Source organism: Microtus pennsylvanicus, chromosome 2, assembly GCF_037038515.1.
Source record: "Microtus pennsylvanicus isolate mMicPen1 chromosome 2, mMicPen1.hap1, whole genome shotgun sequence".
Classification (NCBI taxonomy): domain Eukaryota; kingdom Metazoa; phylum Chordata; class Mammalia; order Rodentia; family Cricetidae; genus Microtus; species Microtus pennsylvanicus.
This window is the reverse complement of record NC_134580.1, coordinates 110,601,323-110,617,303: the sequence shown is the minus strand read 5'-3', so window position 1 is coordinate 110,617,303 and position 15,981 is coordinate 110,601,323. Positions and strand designations below refer to the sequence as shown.

At 47.5% G+C, this 15,981-nt stretch overlaps 1 protein-coding gene across 1 annotated transcript; it reads left to right on the top strand.

Annotated features, from left to right (window-relative positions):
• Nucleotides 1–1,451: 1,451 nt before the first annotated feature.
• Prokr2 (prokineticin receptor 2) lies at nucleotides 1,452–15,191 on the top strand. Its single transcript, XM_075962257.1, has 3 exons — nucleotides 1,452–1,669; nucleotides 4,697–5,290; nucleotides 11,015–15,191. Exons 2-3 carry the CDS (start codon nucleotides 4,833–4,835, stop codon nucleotides 11,709–11,711), a joined length of 1,155 nt encoding a protein of 384 aa, XP_075818372.1. The 5' UTR covers nucleotides 1,452–1,669; nucleotides 4,697–4,832; the 3' UTR covers nucleotides 11,712–15,191.
• The last annotated feature ends 790 nt before the right edge of the window (nucleotides 15,192–15,981 follow it).

Here is a 15,981-nt window from a genome sequence, read left to right as displayed (position 1 = left end):
AGACAACTATTTCAACACACTAAAGCTCTCTCCCCTTTGTCTCTTGGGAGACTGCATGCTGGTTCCCTGACCCAAAAAAAAAAATCTGCTGAGACATCATTGCTAGGATGACAGCTATGGGTTTCCTGATCTGTGTGAATGTGACCCTGCTCTAAATCTATCTTGGGGGGATGCTGTGAGCACACCAAAGGGTCCTAAGGGTCTGTTTGTCCCCTATAAGGGGTGAGCTGGTGGACATGGCCTGCAGGGGTGAAGTGTTTAGCTGAAGTTGATAAGCATGAACAAAGCCTTTGAAAGACCTAAAGAGTATGTTCAGGTATCTGGCCACAGCATCAGCCCGCTCCTTGTACAAAAACAAAATGGAACTACAAGGACCTTCCTCCAGTCTGGAAATTGTCCTGAGTAGACACAGCACCAGCCAAACCACAGCCCCTCCCAATGAGGAAGGCAGAAAGCCAGGTCCTGTCCTGCTCATGGGGGGGGGGGGAGGAAGGGGAATAGGAGAACAGGACAGTGGGGTGGTTTCATATAAGATAGGACAGGCAGAACCACAGAATGCCCAATCCCAAAGGACTTTTCCAAGTCCCCTATAGGGAAGTTAAATTGGCAGTCTATTGGTCGTGCCCCATCTAGAAAATGCTCTCCATGGGTTGGAGAAATGGCTCAGCAGTTAAGAGCATTGCCTGCTATTTCAAAGGTCTTGAGTTCAATTCCCAGCAACCACATGGTGGCTCACAACCATCTGTAATGAAGTCGGGTGCACCAAATAAATAAATATTTTTAGGAAGAAAGAAAGAAAGAAAGAAAGAAAGAAAGAAAGAAAGAAAGGAAGGAAGGAAGGAAGGAAGGAAGGAAGGAAGGAAGGAAGAAAGAAAGAAAGAAAGAAAGAAAGAAAGAAAGAAAGAAAGAAAGAAAGAAAGAAAATGCTCTCCGTGGCCAAGACACAGTTTCTGATCTAACAGAGTAATAACTTCTCTGGAAGCAAAGCAGGGGCCCAGGAGTCTCCGTGGATAGGCTGGAAGTTGGAGTGGGATTGTCTTTGAACAGCCAAGGAATATTATAGGAAAGGTCATCTCAGAGTTTGGATGGGGAATCTCAGAATTGAAGCTTTGTGCAGGGCAAGCCATGCCGCCACCGCCGCCATCACCATTTACCTCGTAAGGTCTGGATTCCACTATGGGGGCCTCCCCTGCACCACCTCTGAGAGAAGACACGGCTTTACCCCTGGCTTGCGAAGGGCAAGAACGCTGGCCCTGGGAACCACGGCTGCTTGCAAAGGACACTGCTCAAGTCTCTGAGATGCTGTGGATGCCCGGCTGTGGAGGTCCCATCGGGTTCAAGAGCTTAGAAAGCCTATTGAGGGCCCTGTAGTCTGAGACCCTCTTTTAGCCTGACTGGGAGGCAGGCGGGGTCCACGGGGCGGAGTCGGTCGCCCAAAGGGGCGGGCCACCAGGACTGGCTCCCAGGCTGTAGGATGATGAGCTGTATAGCGAAGCAGCAACTCCAGACAGACGCGCAGAAGCGCACCGAGGAGGGCAGAACAGAACAATACACGCCCACCAAGCACGCGCACCTTGGCCAGCACTAGCCAGGGTCCCCAGAGCCCTGGCCGCGCCCACCTACCGCACTGACACAGGCCTGGAGTGCGCCCCTGGAGGCACCGAGGCAGGTAAGTGCCAGATGGCAGCGAGCGGAGGGCGGACTCGGGGCACTGAGCGTCGCTTCCAGGAGATTCCTCCCGGCCTTGGGACACTGGGGTTGGGGACTAGGGCATACTTAGCTCGTGAACCAGGGAGGCGGGCAGCAGGCGAGCCGAGAAAGGTGGAGGTGTCCGGGTCGTTCCCAAGCCCCGCAGACAATCTTGTGGCCAGCTTTGCCACAAGAATTTCCCACTGGATTCCTAACCCCGGACCAGTACCGCGCCTTTTGGTGTCCGAGGCAAATGGGAGACAAGGGACCGGTGGGCGGGCCGGTTCTGAAAAGCCAGCAAGGACTCCCACTTATCTATCCCCAGTGTCAGCCTGTGCAAAACCAATAGACAACCCAGAGGGAAGACACTGGGGTGCAGACTCTGCAGGAACCCCAGCTGTGAAGTGGGGTGGAGCGCACACCTTATAAGTATGTAGCACGTTGGGGTTTCACTAGCACCCCTCCACATACACACCCACACACCTTGTGGCTGCTGTGTCTGGGCTCCCCACGCTCTCCCTGCCCTCACAAGGCTGAAGAGATCTCACTATCTAGTTTGATTGCTTCTTGCTGTCCCTTCTCACAGCTGCCACACTCGCAGGTGCGCTGAGGTGTGAGCGGGAGGTGGTTCACGGATGATGAAACAGACCAAGTTAGGTTGGGGGCCCCTCCCCACACTCAGGGACTCCTTCCCCTTTAGCAGCCACCTCCTGAGGGCTAGCATTTTCCAAACTTCATTTCCTTTCACTCCTGTGGACATCTGAAGACACCAAGAATATAAAGGAGCTCTCAGGTAACAAGGACAGTCCCTAGTGTCCCTCTGATCAGCCCCATCGACGATTAGAAGGCTGTTTGCAGATCAGTCTGGTCTCAGAGCAGCCACCACTTCAGAGGACACAGATGCTGACAAGATTCAGTCCCTCAAGTCGAGGTTGGCTGAGAATGGGAAGCTGGGAGCCTAGGGAAGGGGTCCGGGAGCAGATCCAGAGGAGCAGGGTCAACTTGGGGAGAAATTACTTATTCTAGAGCGGGTTTTTCCATCCGGGAGGACCTCAATCACCAGAGAATGTCTTACGTGTCCTTTATAAGCATATAAAGTAGGCTTATAAACCAGACACTTACTGAAAATAAATCATTAATGTATTTTAAAACAATTCTTTGATGTGCATATAATTTTACCATTTATTAATGAGGAAAGCAAATTTGTATACTAACGAGATGGATTGCTTATTTTTACATAAAGAATTAAATCTTGGCTGAATATTCGATGTAGCATCTTCAACGTTTTTCAGAGGTGAATGATATTTGGATTTTGTAGTCATCGATGCCAGGAATGTCGCTTCATGTAAATTTGTGGTACACATGGAAGAGTGTTTCAGGGCCAGTTAAGAAACTGCTGAAAATTTTGTCCGAATTCCAAGCCAGATTTCATTTAATGATTTTTTTTAAAGACTCTAGTCATCAGCTCAAACAGCACCTTTTAAATTCTTACTAAACCTGTGTGCGTGTGTATGTGTGTGCTGAGTACCCTCTGAGGTCAGAAAAGGGTATCAGAAAAGGCAGCTAGAATTACAGTTTTTACAACCCAGTGTTAGTGCAGAGACCTGAACTCTAAACTCTAGTCTTGCTCAAGAGATCCCTCTGCAGGAGCAGCAAGCACCACAACTAAGCCATCACACAGCTCCTCACACAGAAATTTTTTAAATCAAAAATGTTTTAGCACAATAAACCCAAGCTACTAGCTAGTAGTCATATGCAGCCGTGTGAATCTATAGTCCCAATGCTTGGAAGACTGGGGCAAAAGGATCAGGAGTTTAAGGTCAGCCTACGTGGCATGACCCTGCCTCAAAAATAAACAAAAAGACAGACCAGTTTGATGCTTACATACTAGAAAATGGTGACGCTCAACGTCTTGGTTTTCCATAACTAAACCATTATGTTTCTATGAGATCAGAAAGCCTGGTGTACAATAATTGTAGAAGTGCAATTCATAGCACGATCTGGATCTGAGGCAAGGTATTTCAGGCCCTGTTCACTGGCACTGAAACACGAGACAGCACGCAGGGCAAAGTGAGCGTGCATGTTTAGAAACAAGGCTATAACGAAGTCTCCAACGTGGTTGAAGGATGCCAGGAACAGCTTAGATCCTCTGCCTGTTTGATTTTGTTCTTTGAGCTGATTTTTGGTCATTCAGAAACCATATACTGTTGCCCAATTTTTTTGCAACCCCCACGTTTTAAGAGACAGTTTGAAAGACTGGCCTTCTAGAACCCCTAGGCAAAGAACAGGCAAGAAGAAGAGAAAAGCTGTTATGCCCAGATCGCAGGGTCCCCCAAAAACCACCACGGAGTCCACACTCTATGTAAAAGCAAAGAGCCTTTATCCAAGCTTAAGCTTGGACCCTCCATCTGTCCGATGCAGCGAATGGGAGCAGTGCCCAGACCAGTCGGGATAGAGTTTTTATCATAGTAGAAGTTGGGATGAGAGGATTTCCAGGGTTCAGTACCCTGATTGACTGACATTTGTCTAGGGGTCTTGGCAAAAGGGGAGTAGAGGAGTCCTGGGCTCAGGGACATCTGGTGACCTTATCTAATGGTTGAAGCGTCAGGTACTTACTCCCCTTTAGATGCTGGCCCTCCCTGGATGATGTCAGCTTATGGCTTTTCCTGGAACCCAGTGCTGCCTGCCACGGCAGTTGTGTGGGGCCTGGGCCCCACCCACCAACGGATTCCTCTCCAGCCCCTGCTTTATGCCATTGTCTGATAAGGGGTTGAGAGTAACAACAGTCAAAACAGCACAGTCTGCTGGGAGAAGGGCAAGGGTGCCCATTCCCCTTGGGTTTCTATGGAGAGTCCAGTTCATTCTGTGGCCAGCAGGCAGAGGGTCTCCCATCTCCTTACCCCTGGGTGGGTCTAGATGGACTGTCCTAGGGAATTCTGGGGGGGGGGGGGATACTGTCAGATCTGATGTTTGCTGTCCATTTGTTATATCTCCCCTCCCCCGCCAGATCCTGGATGGTATCAATTCTCCCCTAGGATTCCAGCAGGAAACCGCCGCTCCCTGACACCCCCCACACACAGCTGGAGGTGCTGAACTCCACGTGGACACACCTCCCTGATACCACCCCTCCTGCAGGCTACAACATGGCTGCCCAGAACAGAACCGTTAGCTTTGCGCCTGGCTTGAATCTGCCTCAAGACCATGCCTCCTCCCTCCCCTTCAACTTCAGTTACGGTGATTACGACCTCCCCCTGGATGAGGATGAGGACATGACCAAGACACAGACCTTCTTCGCAGCCAAGATTGTCATTGGCGTGGCTCTGGCAGGCATCATGCTAGTCTGTGGCGTCGGCAACTTTGTCTTCATTGCTGCCCTCGCCCGCTACAAGAAGCTACGCAACCTTACCAACCTCCTCATTGCTAACTTGGCCATCTCAGACTTCCTGGTGGCGATCGTCTGCTGCCCCTTTGAGATGGACTATTACGTGGTACGTCAGCTTTCCTGGGAGCACGGCCACGTGCTTTGCGCCTCTGTCAACTACCTGCGTACGGTCTCGCTGTATGTCTCCACCAATGCCCTGCTGGCCATCGCTATTGACAGGTGAGCCTCACTTCCGGGTTCACGGGCTGGCATCGCTCCCCACGCGGCTCCTCAATGATTTGTTGAGGGGCTAGAGGGGACTTTTCTCCAGCTGTGTTCTGTTCACTAACGTTCGAGCAAGCGGGAAGCTTCTGAGTTCCATAGTTCTGATCATGACCTGAGATACTGTCTGCTTCAGATGTAGGCAGTCCAACACAAAGGCAAAAAGCAGAAAATCCAGGCAGCAACTACTCAAAAGCCATGGGATATTAAGTAGGGCAGCTTCCAGTTAAGACGAGGGTACCACGTTTTCATACAACTGGATCCAGATATAAAAAAGATTCCATGGCCCCTGATAGTTTCCGCTGCCAGTCTCAGGCATGGCTTCTGCCATCAGAGCTCAAATCTGTCTGTTCTTTCATCACCTCATCGGGATCGCGCAGCACGTCACACGCCTTCTGGTGACTTCGCTGCAGAGCTGGTTTGAAAATAAGATAGCAGAGTTTGCTTACAGGAAAGAGGGAAGGGCGTGTTTGCTTTGGCTGTTTTGCATGTGTCTGTATGCTTATTTACATACATTTGCATGAGACCTTCTAGAAGTCCTTGCTCTATTATGAATTTATAGGTAAGATTTGTCACAGCGGCTAATGAGATATCCTGCATGTTTCATGTTTCAGGTCAGCATTGTCCCCAGTGGCAGGGTGGAAGGAGGGGACCTTTGATGAGTTCCCCCTTTTGAGCTGTTCTGAAATGCGTTCTGATGAAGTGCTTGTGGCCTTCCCTTTTGTCTCTTTCAGCTCTTGAGTTCCTCCCTTGTTCTCGGTGCTATTTAGTGCTTTTTTTAATATGCCAGTTAGTTATTTTTCCGTAATATTAACAAAAGACACAGAAACAAGACACTTCTTCCTTTTTATAGCAAGATACCTGTAGGAAAACACCTTTATCACCTAGCTCTGAGGCCCTGCAGCTCATAAGGCAGTTTATGAGGCACACACTCACCAGCCAGCTGCACCAGGTTCCTCAGGAAAATCACCAGATTACCATTTGCTACAGCGATTGCGTCTAGTTCCTGAACCCCGCCCACCCAAGTCTCCTGAATGGGAATCCCTTGAGCTGGGAGTTGCAAAAATCTGCATTTTTATTAATTTTCATGAGTGACTCTCATGCTTGCTGAAGTAAGAGTGATTGCTGTCCTCACCCCTCGCCCTCTTGCAAGCTCTGTGTCATGACCTGACGTCCGCCTTTGCTTTCTCTTAGGGTCTGTGATGCTAGAACTGCTTAGAAAGCAGTCACCCTGGTACAGGCAACAGAGGTTCCATCTCAGCCCCAGCCACCCCTTCCCCACACAACCTCCCCCGCTGTGCCACCATTCCCAGTGGCCCAAGCAGGGAAGCGACTGTCATCCCTGCCTTTCTTCCTGTCCCTCAGCCACTGACCCCACACTTAGATGCTCAGCTCTAAGTCCAGTCTGTGTCCCTCCAGCTTTGCCACTTGTCAAGTCAAGGTGGACACTGGCACTCTGCTGACTGGTCTGTCATTCCCCAGGAGCCTCCGACTGCTCCCTGAAATCCGTGTCCATCCGTGTGAAGCATCTGAACCTCGCTGTTGCTGGCTCTTCCTAAGATATTCCTGTGCCTATGAAATCTCTGCAAGTCCCAGTGTCACAGCGTAGTCAGATTTTTCTCTGGGCCACCAGCTCACAAACAACAACACAGAGACTTGTTATTAATTATGAAAACTAAACCTTACCTGAGGTTTGTTCCACTAGTTCTTATAACTTAAATTAACCCATTTAAATTAATCTGCATTGTGCCTCATAGCTTTTTACCTTTCTTTCATTCTATATGTCAGATTCCCCGCTCCCCCATCTCTCGCTGGCTTCTCCCTGAACCTCAATTATCTCCTCCTACTTCCTCTATACCTCCTGCTTAGCTATTGTTCATTCAACTCTTTATTAAACCAATCACAGTGATATCTCCACACAGTGTACAAATATCCCACAACAGTCACGGGAGATCAATCCTGAGCTAGCATTGTGGGTTATGCCAGACTGACCTTCCAATTCATATTGTGTATATAGATACAGATATAGATGTCCTTCCCAAAAAAAAGATATATATTATTTTTTTTGAGACAGGGTTTCTCTGTGTAGCCTTGGCTAGCCTAGAACTCACTCTGTAAAACAGGTTGACCTTGAACTCACAGAGATCAGCCTGCCTCTGCCTCCTGAGTGATGGGATTAAAGTCCTGAACCACCACCAACTGGTCCCAAAGATACATTTTAAGAGCAACCATCATGTCTTTGGTCTTTCTGTGCCCAACTAAGATAACTTACTAAGATATCTTAGTTTGTGTTATTCCCTAAACCCTCTGACACAGGGATCCATGTGCAGATGAACCAGAAAATACTGAGAGGGGAATGAGAAGTGAGGGCAGCAGACACGTTGCTAAAGCTTCCGTGGGGGATTCCTGCTGAGGAACCCTTGGAGTAGGTGTGGATCCCAGCTCAGAGTTCTCTCAGGAGCAGGAGGAGGGAGCCGGGGTGTTTATACGGGGCTCTTACAAGTCATCGCATCTCTGAAAATACAGCGCGGGTAGCGGAGAGGACTCTGGAAGTCGGAGAAAGCCCTCATACAGATAAACAAACAAAAAGACAGGTGTCGGCACGCCGGGGTGCACACCCATGCTGAAGCGGCAAAGCCCAGAGGAATCAGGGGGATATACCGAGGTAATAAGAGCATCGGGGTACGAGGAAGGACATAGCGAAGTGGTAAAGGGGCTGGGGCTATAGGCAGGTATATACCGAAGGGGAAAGACAGAAGCATATGGAGGAAGAACTGGCAGCATCTGCCATAGCCATAGCAAGATTTGGGGCTCCTCTGTCCCCAGGCTACATACTTGGAAATACAAGCAGTAGAAGACATGGCTCTTGAACTCAAGAAGTTTTTTTTTTTTCATTTTAAAAGCTAGGAATTATCAAACATTAAGAATAATAAAGGTCCACTGATTTATGAATGCTAGTTTCTCAAGAGAGACAAGCATCTCACCTGTGTCATTCAGAATGACTTTGAACTCTGATTCTCATGCCTTAAACTCCTGAGCACTGGAATAACAGACATGCACCCCTAAGTCTAGACTTAGCTCCCTCAGGAAGTCTCTACCTGCCCTGGCTGGTCGAGGAGCTAGATGAAAGGGAAGTGTCATGGGCAGGAGCACATAGGACAAGCACACAGGAGGTCATGGGTAGGGGGTGGGTTCTGTAAGGGTCGAAGATGGAAAGACAGCACATGGGACCTTAGGCCTTAGGACAGAGATCCCTTAGGATAGCTCCCTTCTCCCATCATCAGATGCTAAACTAATTGAAAGGTGCATCAGATGCCCTATCTTTCCCTGATGGTGCCAAATTTAGGTTGGGTAATTTTTCCTGGAATGGTATTTCATTCACCTCAGAGAAACAGCTTAAGTTTGTTGGGAGTTGGAAGAGACCCATGAACCTCTGCCCTCCTCTCACACAGTTTCTCTCCTAAGGGTGCCCCCCAAAAGGAATGCCACCTGCCAGCCCCTGAGTTCATGCTGTGAGAGCCAAGTCAAACTTCTGACCTCCTAAAGTGCACCCTCACAATGCCTGGCACAATAGGACACAATAGCGACAACAGGAAGTGGCAACACAGAAACCCCAGCCTCCCGGTGCACTTCCTGTCTGTTCAGATATCCCCGTTCTGCTCTCTAGAGACACCAGAAGGGCCAGTTCGTGCTGCCTTTGGAAACTGAGCCCAGAGACTATGCTCATGAAGAGGAGGTGCTATCTCTAGTTGTAGGGAGTTAAAGGAATCTATTGACCTCAAGAAAGAACTTGAGTGTGCTCTCTCTCTCTCTCTCTCTCTCTCTCTCTCTCTCTCTCTCTCTCTCTCTCTCTCTCTCTCTCCTCTCTCTAGCAGATAAGCAGATAGTTGGCAACAGAGACCCTGTAGATGTCTCTCTTGCCAACAAATGAGTCAGGAGAAATAATCAGGATAAGCAATGTACTAAACTCGATCATACATTATGAATGTTTACTTTCTTGGAAGCTGACAAAAATCCTGATAGATTGTCAGTTAAGGCATTGTTATCCCCACTTCACAGATACAGAGATTAAATCTCAGAAGCCTAAGTTATTTACCCGAGTACACAGCTTAGAAACTGGCCTCCTAACACCCTTAAGCCGGTTCTCTTTTCTTTCTGATGTCCTTGATGTCAACAAGGACCAGACTAAGAGAACTAGTAAGTCCTGGATTTGTTTTACAGTCTCTAAAGACTTTGGATCAGCACAGCACACAGAATAATGAATGCCCGGCTGTGAGATATTCCTGCCCCTGCCAAGTGGTGGATGCCTATCTTTTTGCCTCTCCAGCCCTGTGATGCTTGTCCTCCTAGCCTGATCCCACAGATGGGTGGAGAGCTCCAGCACTTGCTGTGGTAACACCCAGCCAGGAGTGCCCTCACCCCGCCTGTGGTTGGGGTGGGTCCAACTTTCTCCTCAGTATTCAGACGCTTCCAGTATGGAATTAGCTGGAGAGCCACCAGCAAGCAGGGGCAGAATGGGACAAGATGGCAGAAATACCATAAAGGGCAAAAGAATGGCAATAACATGGCAGAGGGGTTGAAAAGGTGGTCAAAGGGTCTGGTCAGAAAGAAAAGATTAATCAGACAGAATTGTCTACAGGCAGCTTCCCGCTCTCGGTCCACATGCTTCCTGCTCTCGGTCCACCTGCTTCCTGCTCTTGGCCTGTGCACTCGCTTCCTGGATAGTCTCTCTTACCTACATCTCGCACCTCCTCTCTTCCTCCACCTTCCTGCCCCCGACCCACATAATGCACAGAAATTATTCCAGGACCCAAATATCTAAATAGCTACCATGCCTTCTCTCAGATGGGAGACAAGCAACCCACACAGGCAAGCTCGTTTTCCACAGTAGATTCTGGTTTGTGTTTCTTGAGCAGTGACTGTCTGAAAAGGACAAGGGTAAAGCTTCAAGGTACCACAGTGAAGTGTCTTCATTTAGTACTTTCTCTTGAGTGTGAAATAGCGTGGGGAGGGGGGGCGTGAAAGTATTGTATCAGGTGGCTCGATTCCGGTATCTGCCAGCCATGAACCTGGGCCTAGGGCTTATTTCTCACTAGCGTCCTCAATCTCACTGCCTCCATAATGCAGGCTGACGCCAACAGGGAGATGGAGAAAGCCCAGGCAGTATCCACACCTCACTCTGAGGTCTTCTTTCAGCTTAAATCGTGAGGTATTCTGAATAAAAACTTTAAGAGTGCCTTGTGGGCAGGACAGCAAAATTGAAAACTCAAAGGTTATAACCGTTCCATGAACAGATGAGCGCATGTAGCTACTGAAAGATAGTCATTCACACAAGTACATCCTTAGCATGTTTAATGTTCACAGACATCCCGCAGGGTAAGTACCATTTGTCTCAGGTTGTATTTAGGGAAACAGATCTCAGAGGGAAAGGGAATTCCCAGATCCCTATGCCAAGCAAGGGAGAAAAGCCAGGTTGATCTGACCTGTCTGCTCTTTCCGTTAAATCCCTACTCTAAATACCAAGTAGGGCTGTTAATGATCTAGTGCTCTTTAAACCTGGGTAGTGGGTGACTGGGGATTCATTGTGCTGTTCCCGGGCTTTTGTGTATGCTCTGGACTGATTAAAAAAAATCTATTGTGCTTCCAAGTATAACCATACTGCTGGCTTCCCTCTCCCTCCAGATACCTGGCCATTGTCCACCCCTTGAAGCCGCGGATGAATTATCAGACCGCCTGGTTCCTGATTGCTTTGGTCTGGATGGTCTCCATCCTTATCGCCATCCCATCTGCCTACTTCACCACCGAAACCATCCTCGTTGTTGTCAAGAACCAGGAAAAGACCTTCTGTGGCCAGATCTGGCCGGTAGACCAGCAGCTCTACTACAAATCCTATTTCCTCTTCGTCTTTGGCCTTGAGTTCGTGGGCCCAGTTGTCACCATGACCCTGTGCTATGCCAGGATCTCCCAGGAGCTTTGGTTCAAAGCTGTACCTGGCTTCCAGACGGAGCAGATCCGCAAGCGGTTGCGCTGCCGCCGCAAGACCGTGCTACTACTCATGGGCATCCTCACGGCCTATGTGCTGTGCTGGGCACCTTTCTATGGCTTTACCATCGTGCGAGACTTCTTCCCCACTGTGTTTGTGAAGGAGAAGCACTACCTCACCGCCTTCTACGTCGTTGAGTGCATCGCCATGAGCAACAGCATGATCAACACTGTGTGCTTCGTGACGGTCAAGAACAACACCATGAAGTACTTCAAGAAGATGCTGCTGCTGCACTGGCGGCCCTCTCCCTATGGCAGCAAGTCGAGCGCTGACCTTGACCTCAAAACCAGTGGGGTGCCGGCCACCGAAGAGGTGGATTGTATCAGGCTGAAGTAGCCTGCTGGTGATGCCCAAGGGAAAACAAATTCGGTACTCAGTGTATCACACACCATTAACCACTCAGGAGCTACATGAGAAAACACAACAGTATTTATGCTCTCCTGCCCAAATGTATCTGGATGCTCCTATGTCCTAACATACGGCACAACTGATACCTGTGTAACACCTTGAGAGACAAGACACAAATGGCAGCAAGTGACAAGGACTGAATGCCTTCTGTGTGCAAACCACAACAAGAGATTATTCAAGGACAGGAGCTGACGTTTGCTGACTACCTGCTATGCGCAGAAAACAGTTACCACCGCTCCCCGCAAATGGTAGCATCTGTTTGGTGCTACCATGCTCTATCTATCCACTTAATCTAGCTATCCATCCATCCAGAGCACTTGAAAGAGGTCACAGATGATTAGCCAGAGTCGTGCTCCGTATTCTCTCGTCTCTATCCCATCCACACAGAACTGTCAAAAGGCAACAGAACAAAGTACTTGGACCCAGCAGAAGTGTAAGGTTGACCGCATCAGTATGGAGCCCACGATCTCAGGGTAAGAGAATCCAGACATCATATTCACCTTCCCCACCCAGCTCCAGCTATCTCCTGAATATTCTGTACTTACCTACAATGGTGTAATTTCAAAGGGGGAAAATGTCTTTACCACTGATGTGTCAAATTCCATCAGCCTATAGGGCAAAGATGGGAAATACCAACACAAGACATGCATCCAGTTCCTGATACTTCAGTGCCAAGAAGTACAAGGCTTTGGGGTCATGGAGGAAGAGGACACGGAAAGAGGCAGAAGCTGCCAGTGGCAATGAATAGAATCTGTGTCCGTTTACTTCAATGTGGATGATTCTCTAGAACATGCTCTGTTGTATAAAAGGAGTTTTGGTTGAGAGCCGAAGATCTGTGTGAAAGTCCTAACTTCAGGACTCATCTCTGTGTGCCTCCACGTTAATGAAATGGGAATGATGAAAACGGGTCATTAGAAAAGCCCATTGAAGCCACGGTGTGTATGATTTCCAGCTCTACCCTGGTTAAGAATGTGATACTGAATAGCTCATTAGAGTCTGGAAATACCATTCACTGTGGGTCTTTTTTTAATAGAGGAACAGCTTCACATTTTCATCCCTGATCATTGGACCCGAGACTACTGAACTCATTTTAAAGTAGCGTATCTCGAGTGGGGCATAGAGGTCCACCTGCCCCAGGGTCCAATCAAGAGGATGCAGCCAATGCCCATACTCTCAGCATCCCTGTGGTCTTGGAAGCACTGACTGTCTTCCCAACATAGCATGGGTGGACCCCAGGCCTGAACTCATTTGTATTGTGTCATTGCAGACAGTAGGGTTGGTGAGGTTGACCTGCCTGCCTAGGAGTGTCTCCTTCCTCCTTCACAGCACCACATGCATCCCTCCCTTAACTGCCCACTCCGTTACTAAGGAAGACCATCCTCAACCCTGAAGAACCACTCTTCCTTCAAGGGCATAGGCACGGCAGGCTTCCGTGATAAACCTCCAATCTCTCCAGTAGACCCTGTATCCTTTGAGTGTGTCGACAGGCTTCACCTCCTTCTTACATTTGAACATACAGTCCTCCTTTTGTTTGGATTCAGCTGGAAAACACTTCTGTAATTATCAATGTGTATATGTAATATTCCAGTGGAGCAAGGGTATGCGGTTCTCACATGAAATAGTTAATGTACAGAAGTATAATCACGGTGTTGAAAGGGTTCCCTGCTAATCTTTTATGCTGTGTTTATATGAAGCATGATTAATAAAAACTCAGAAACAGAAACTGGGGTTCAACCTGAAGGTCGGAAAAGCAAAGCAGCCAGGCTTTTACCTCGACCTCAGTCTGAGAACGGTGATCCTGCCTCCAGGAATCTTAGAATGAGACTGAGGCCGAGAGCTGTCTCCTCCCATTTTATAATCCTTTCTAGTTCTGGGATTAAAGGCATGAACCACTATGGCCTGGTTTCTATGGCAAGCTAGTGTGGCTACTGGGATTAAAGGCATGCGTCATTGCTACCTTGTCTGTAAGGCTGACCAGTGTGGCTGTTTTACTTTTCTGATCCTCAAGCAAGCTTTATTTATCAAAATACAAATGAAATGCCACTACAAAGACACTTTGTAACATGTTAAGATAAGTACACACTTATTCCTACTATTTCACACTGAAAAGTTAGTATCATTTAGTAAAACAGATCCATTTTCTTGGCCACAATAAGATAAAAGATGATTATACACTGGCGCTGTTACAGGTTTCTGTTAGGCATCCAACATTTAAAATAAGTTACTTCTAAAATTGGAAGAATCAAAAAATGCTTCAGGCCCTCAGGCATGACAAACAATTCCAGGCATCACAAGGAAGAATGTGACATGTGGGAGGTGATTGGAAATCTTAACACAAGTTCTGTTTCTACTCAGAAATGGTGGCTCCAAAACACATCCTCTGCATCCAACCATATACTTCCTTGGCCCACACACACACAAGACAAGCACGCGCGCACACACACACACACACACACACACACACACATCGGTAGACTACCAGACCAGGAAATGCCTTGAGGACATAAAATTCAGCTTCTTTCTTTGGTGGATCTGAATTGCAAAGAAGGAAATTGCATATAAATGGTACACAGTTAATTCTCACTAGAGCTAAAGCCTGTGCAGATGAGCAATGTTCAGTAACTGCCTAAACCTCAGTCCAAAGAACCTGGCATACCTTGGTGGCAGGTTCCAGAATATGTTGAACCTCATGTACATCCCTAGATTTCTTTGCTTGTTCATTAAAAGGGGATTAAATCCCCATTCTGGAAGGCTTATAGTATAGGCATCAGGTCAAGAGACAGAGTGTGGGTTGTACATGGGGCTTCCTTGCAGGTAGCTGCTGGAAGCTCATGGTACCCAACTCCATCCAGAAGACGTTCAAAGAATGGCATCCAGTTCTTGTAAATAATCATTTCTCCATGGCACATTTTTATTAATATTTATTTTAACATACATTCTCTTTCCTACATATAGTTGAAAATATTAAGTATTTGTATCCTCATAAGTTGTTATGATATATAATATGTATATGTATAATCTCGTTGTTGTGGATTGCATGTTTGTGAATTTGTTTACAAACTAAAATCCATTTGTAACCCCCAAATCAGTGCTCATGATACTAGCATAGACACACAAAACAGTGACTTTTGACTGATCCAAAGCACGTGTTCCCAGTAGAGGTTGAAGAAGCTGAGACTCTGCTGCCTTCAGCTGTAAACATTGTTGGTTCAGGACAGGAAAGGAATTTACATTCCACAGTGCGGTGGTGCATGCCTTTAACCTCAGTACTCGGGAGCCAGAGGCAGATGGATCTCTGTGAGTTCGAGACCAACCTGGGCCAGAACAGCCAGAGCTGTTATACAGAGAAACCCTGTCTTGAAAATAAATTATGCTAACTGAGATACTGAGGTGGAACAAGAAAGGTAGATCTCTCTCTCTCTCTCTCTCTCTCACCTCTCTCTCTCTCTCTCACCTCTCTCTCTCTCTCTCTCACCTCTCTCTCTCTCTCACCTCTCTCTCTCTCTCTCTCTCTCTCTCTCTCTCACCTCTCTCTCTCTCTCTCTCTCTCTCTCTCTCTCTCTCTCTCTCTCTCTCTCTCTCTCTCTCTTCTGCTCCTGTCTCTGCTCACTGGTTTCTGTGGTAGCAGGCAGCATGGGCTTCAGTAATTATACTTATAATCAGCCTATAATTCTTGGGAGGCTCCTTAAACATATAAGACTCATATGCTACATATGCTTTCAAAGCCTGTTTAGGAGATGCCTGTTTATAGAGCCCCAAAGTGATGCTTAAGTGATTTCTGATGTTCCCAGATACAAAAAGGCTACAATTACATCTTATGTAGAAAATGGATATGTTATAAAGACTTTATTATAGAGGTGTTAGCGTGAACTCAATGTCAAGGACTCAAGAACGTATTAAATAAAGTATGTTTAAATGGAAGCATGTATTTAAAAGATTAGATGGTGACCAGCTGACAAAATGTGACCAGTGGCCTCAGTTCCGTGGCCCCATGCTTTCCTTATGAGCAGCTGATCAGTGTTTGCTAATTGTGTGTGTGTGTGTATGTGCACACGCATGTGTGTGTGTATGTGCGCGTGCACGCATGTGTGTGTATGTGATATTTTCTTCCTTTTTTGTGTTTTTATTTATTTATTTATTTTTTTGCTTTCCAAGACAGTGTTTCTCTGTGTAGCTTTGAAGTCTGTCCTGGAACTCA

Bases quoted from the DNA above. Each gene is read 5' to 3' on its own strand.
- Prokr2 (XM_075962257.1), top strand. From the start codon at position 4,833: ATGGCTGCCCAGAACAGAACCGTTAGCTTTGCGCCTGGCTTGAATCTG. The intron at 5,291-11,014 runs GTGAGCCTCACT...CTCTCCCTCCAG, and splicing joins CTGGCCATCGCTATTGACAG to ATACCTGGCCATTGTCCACC.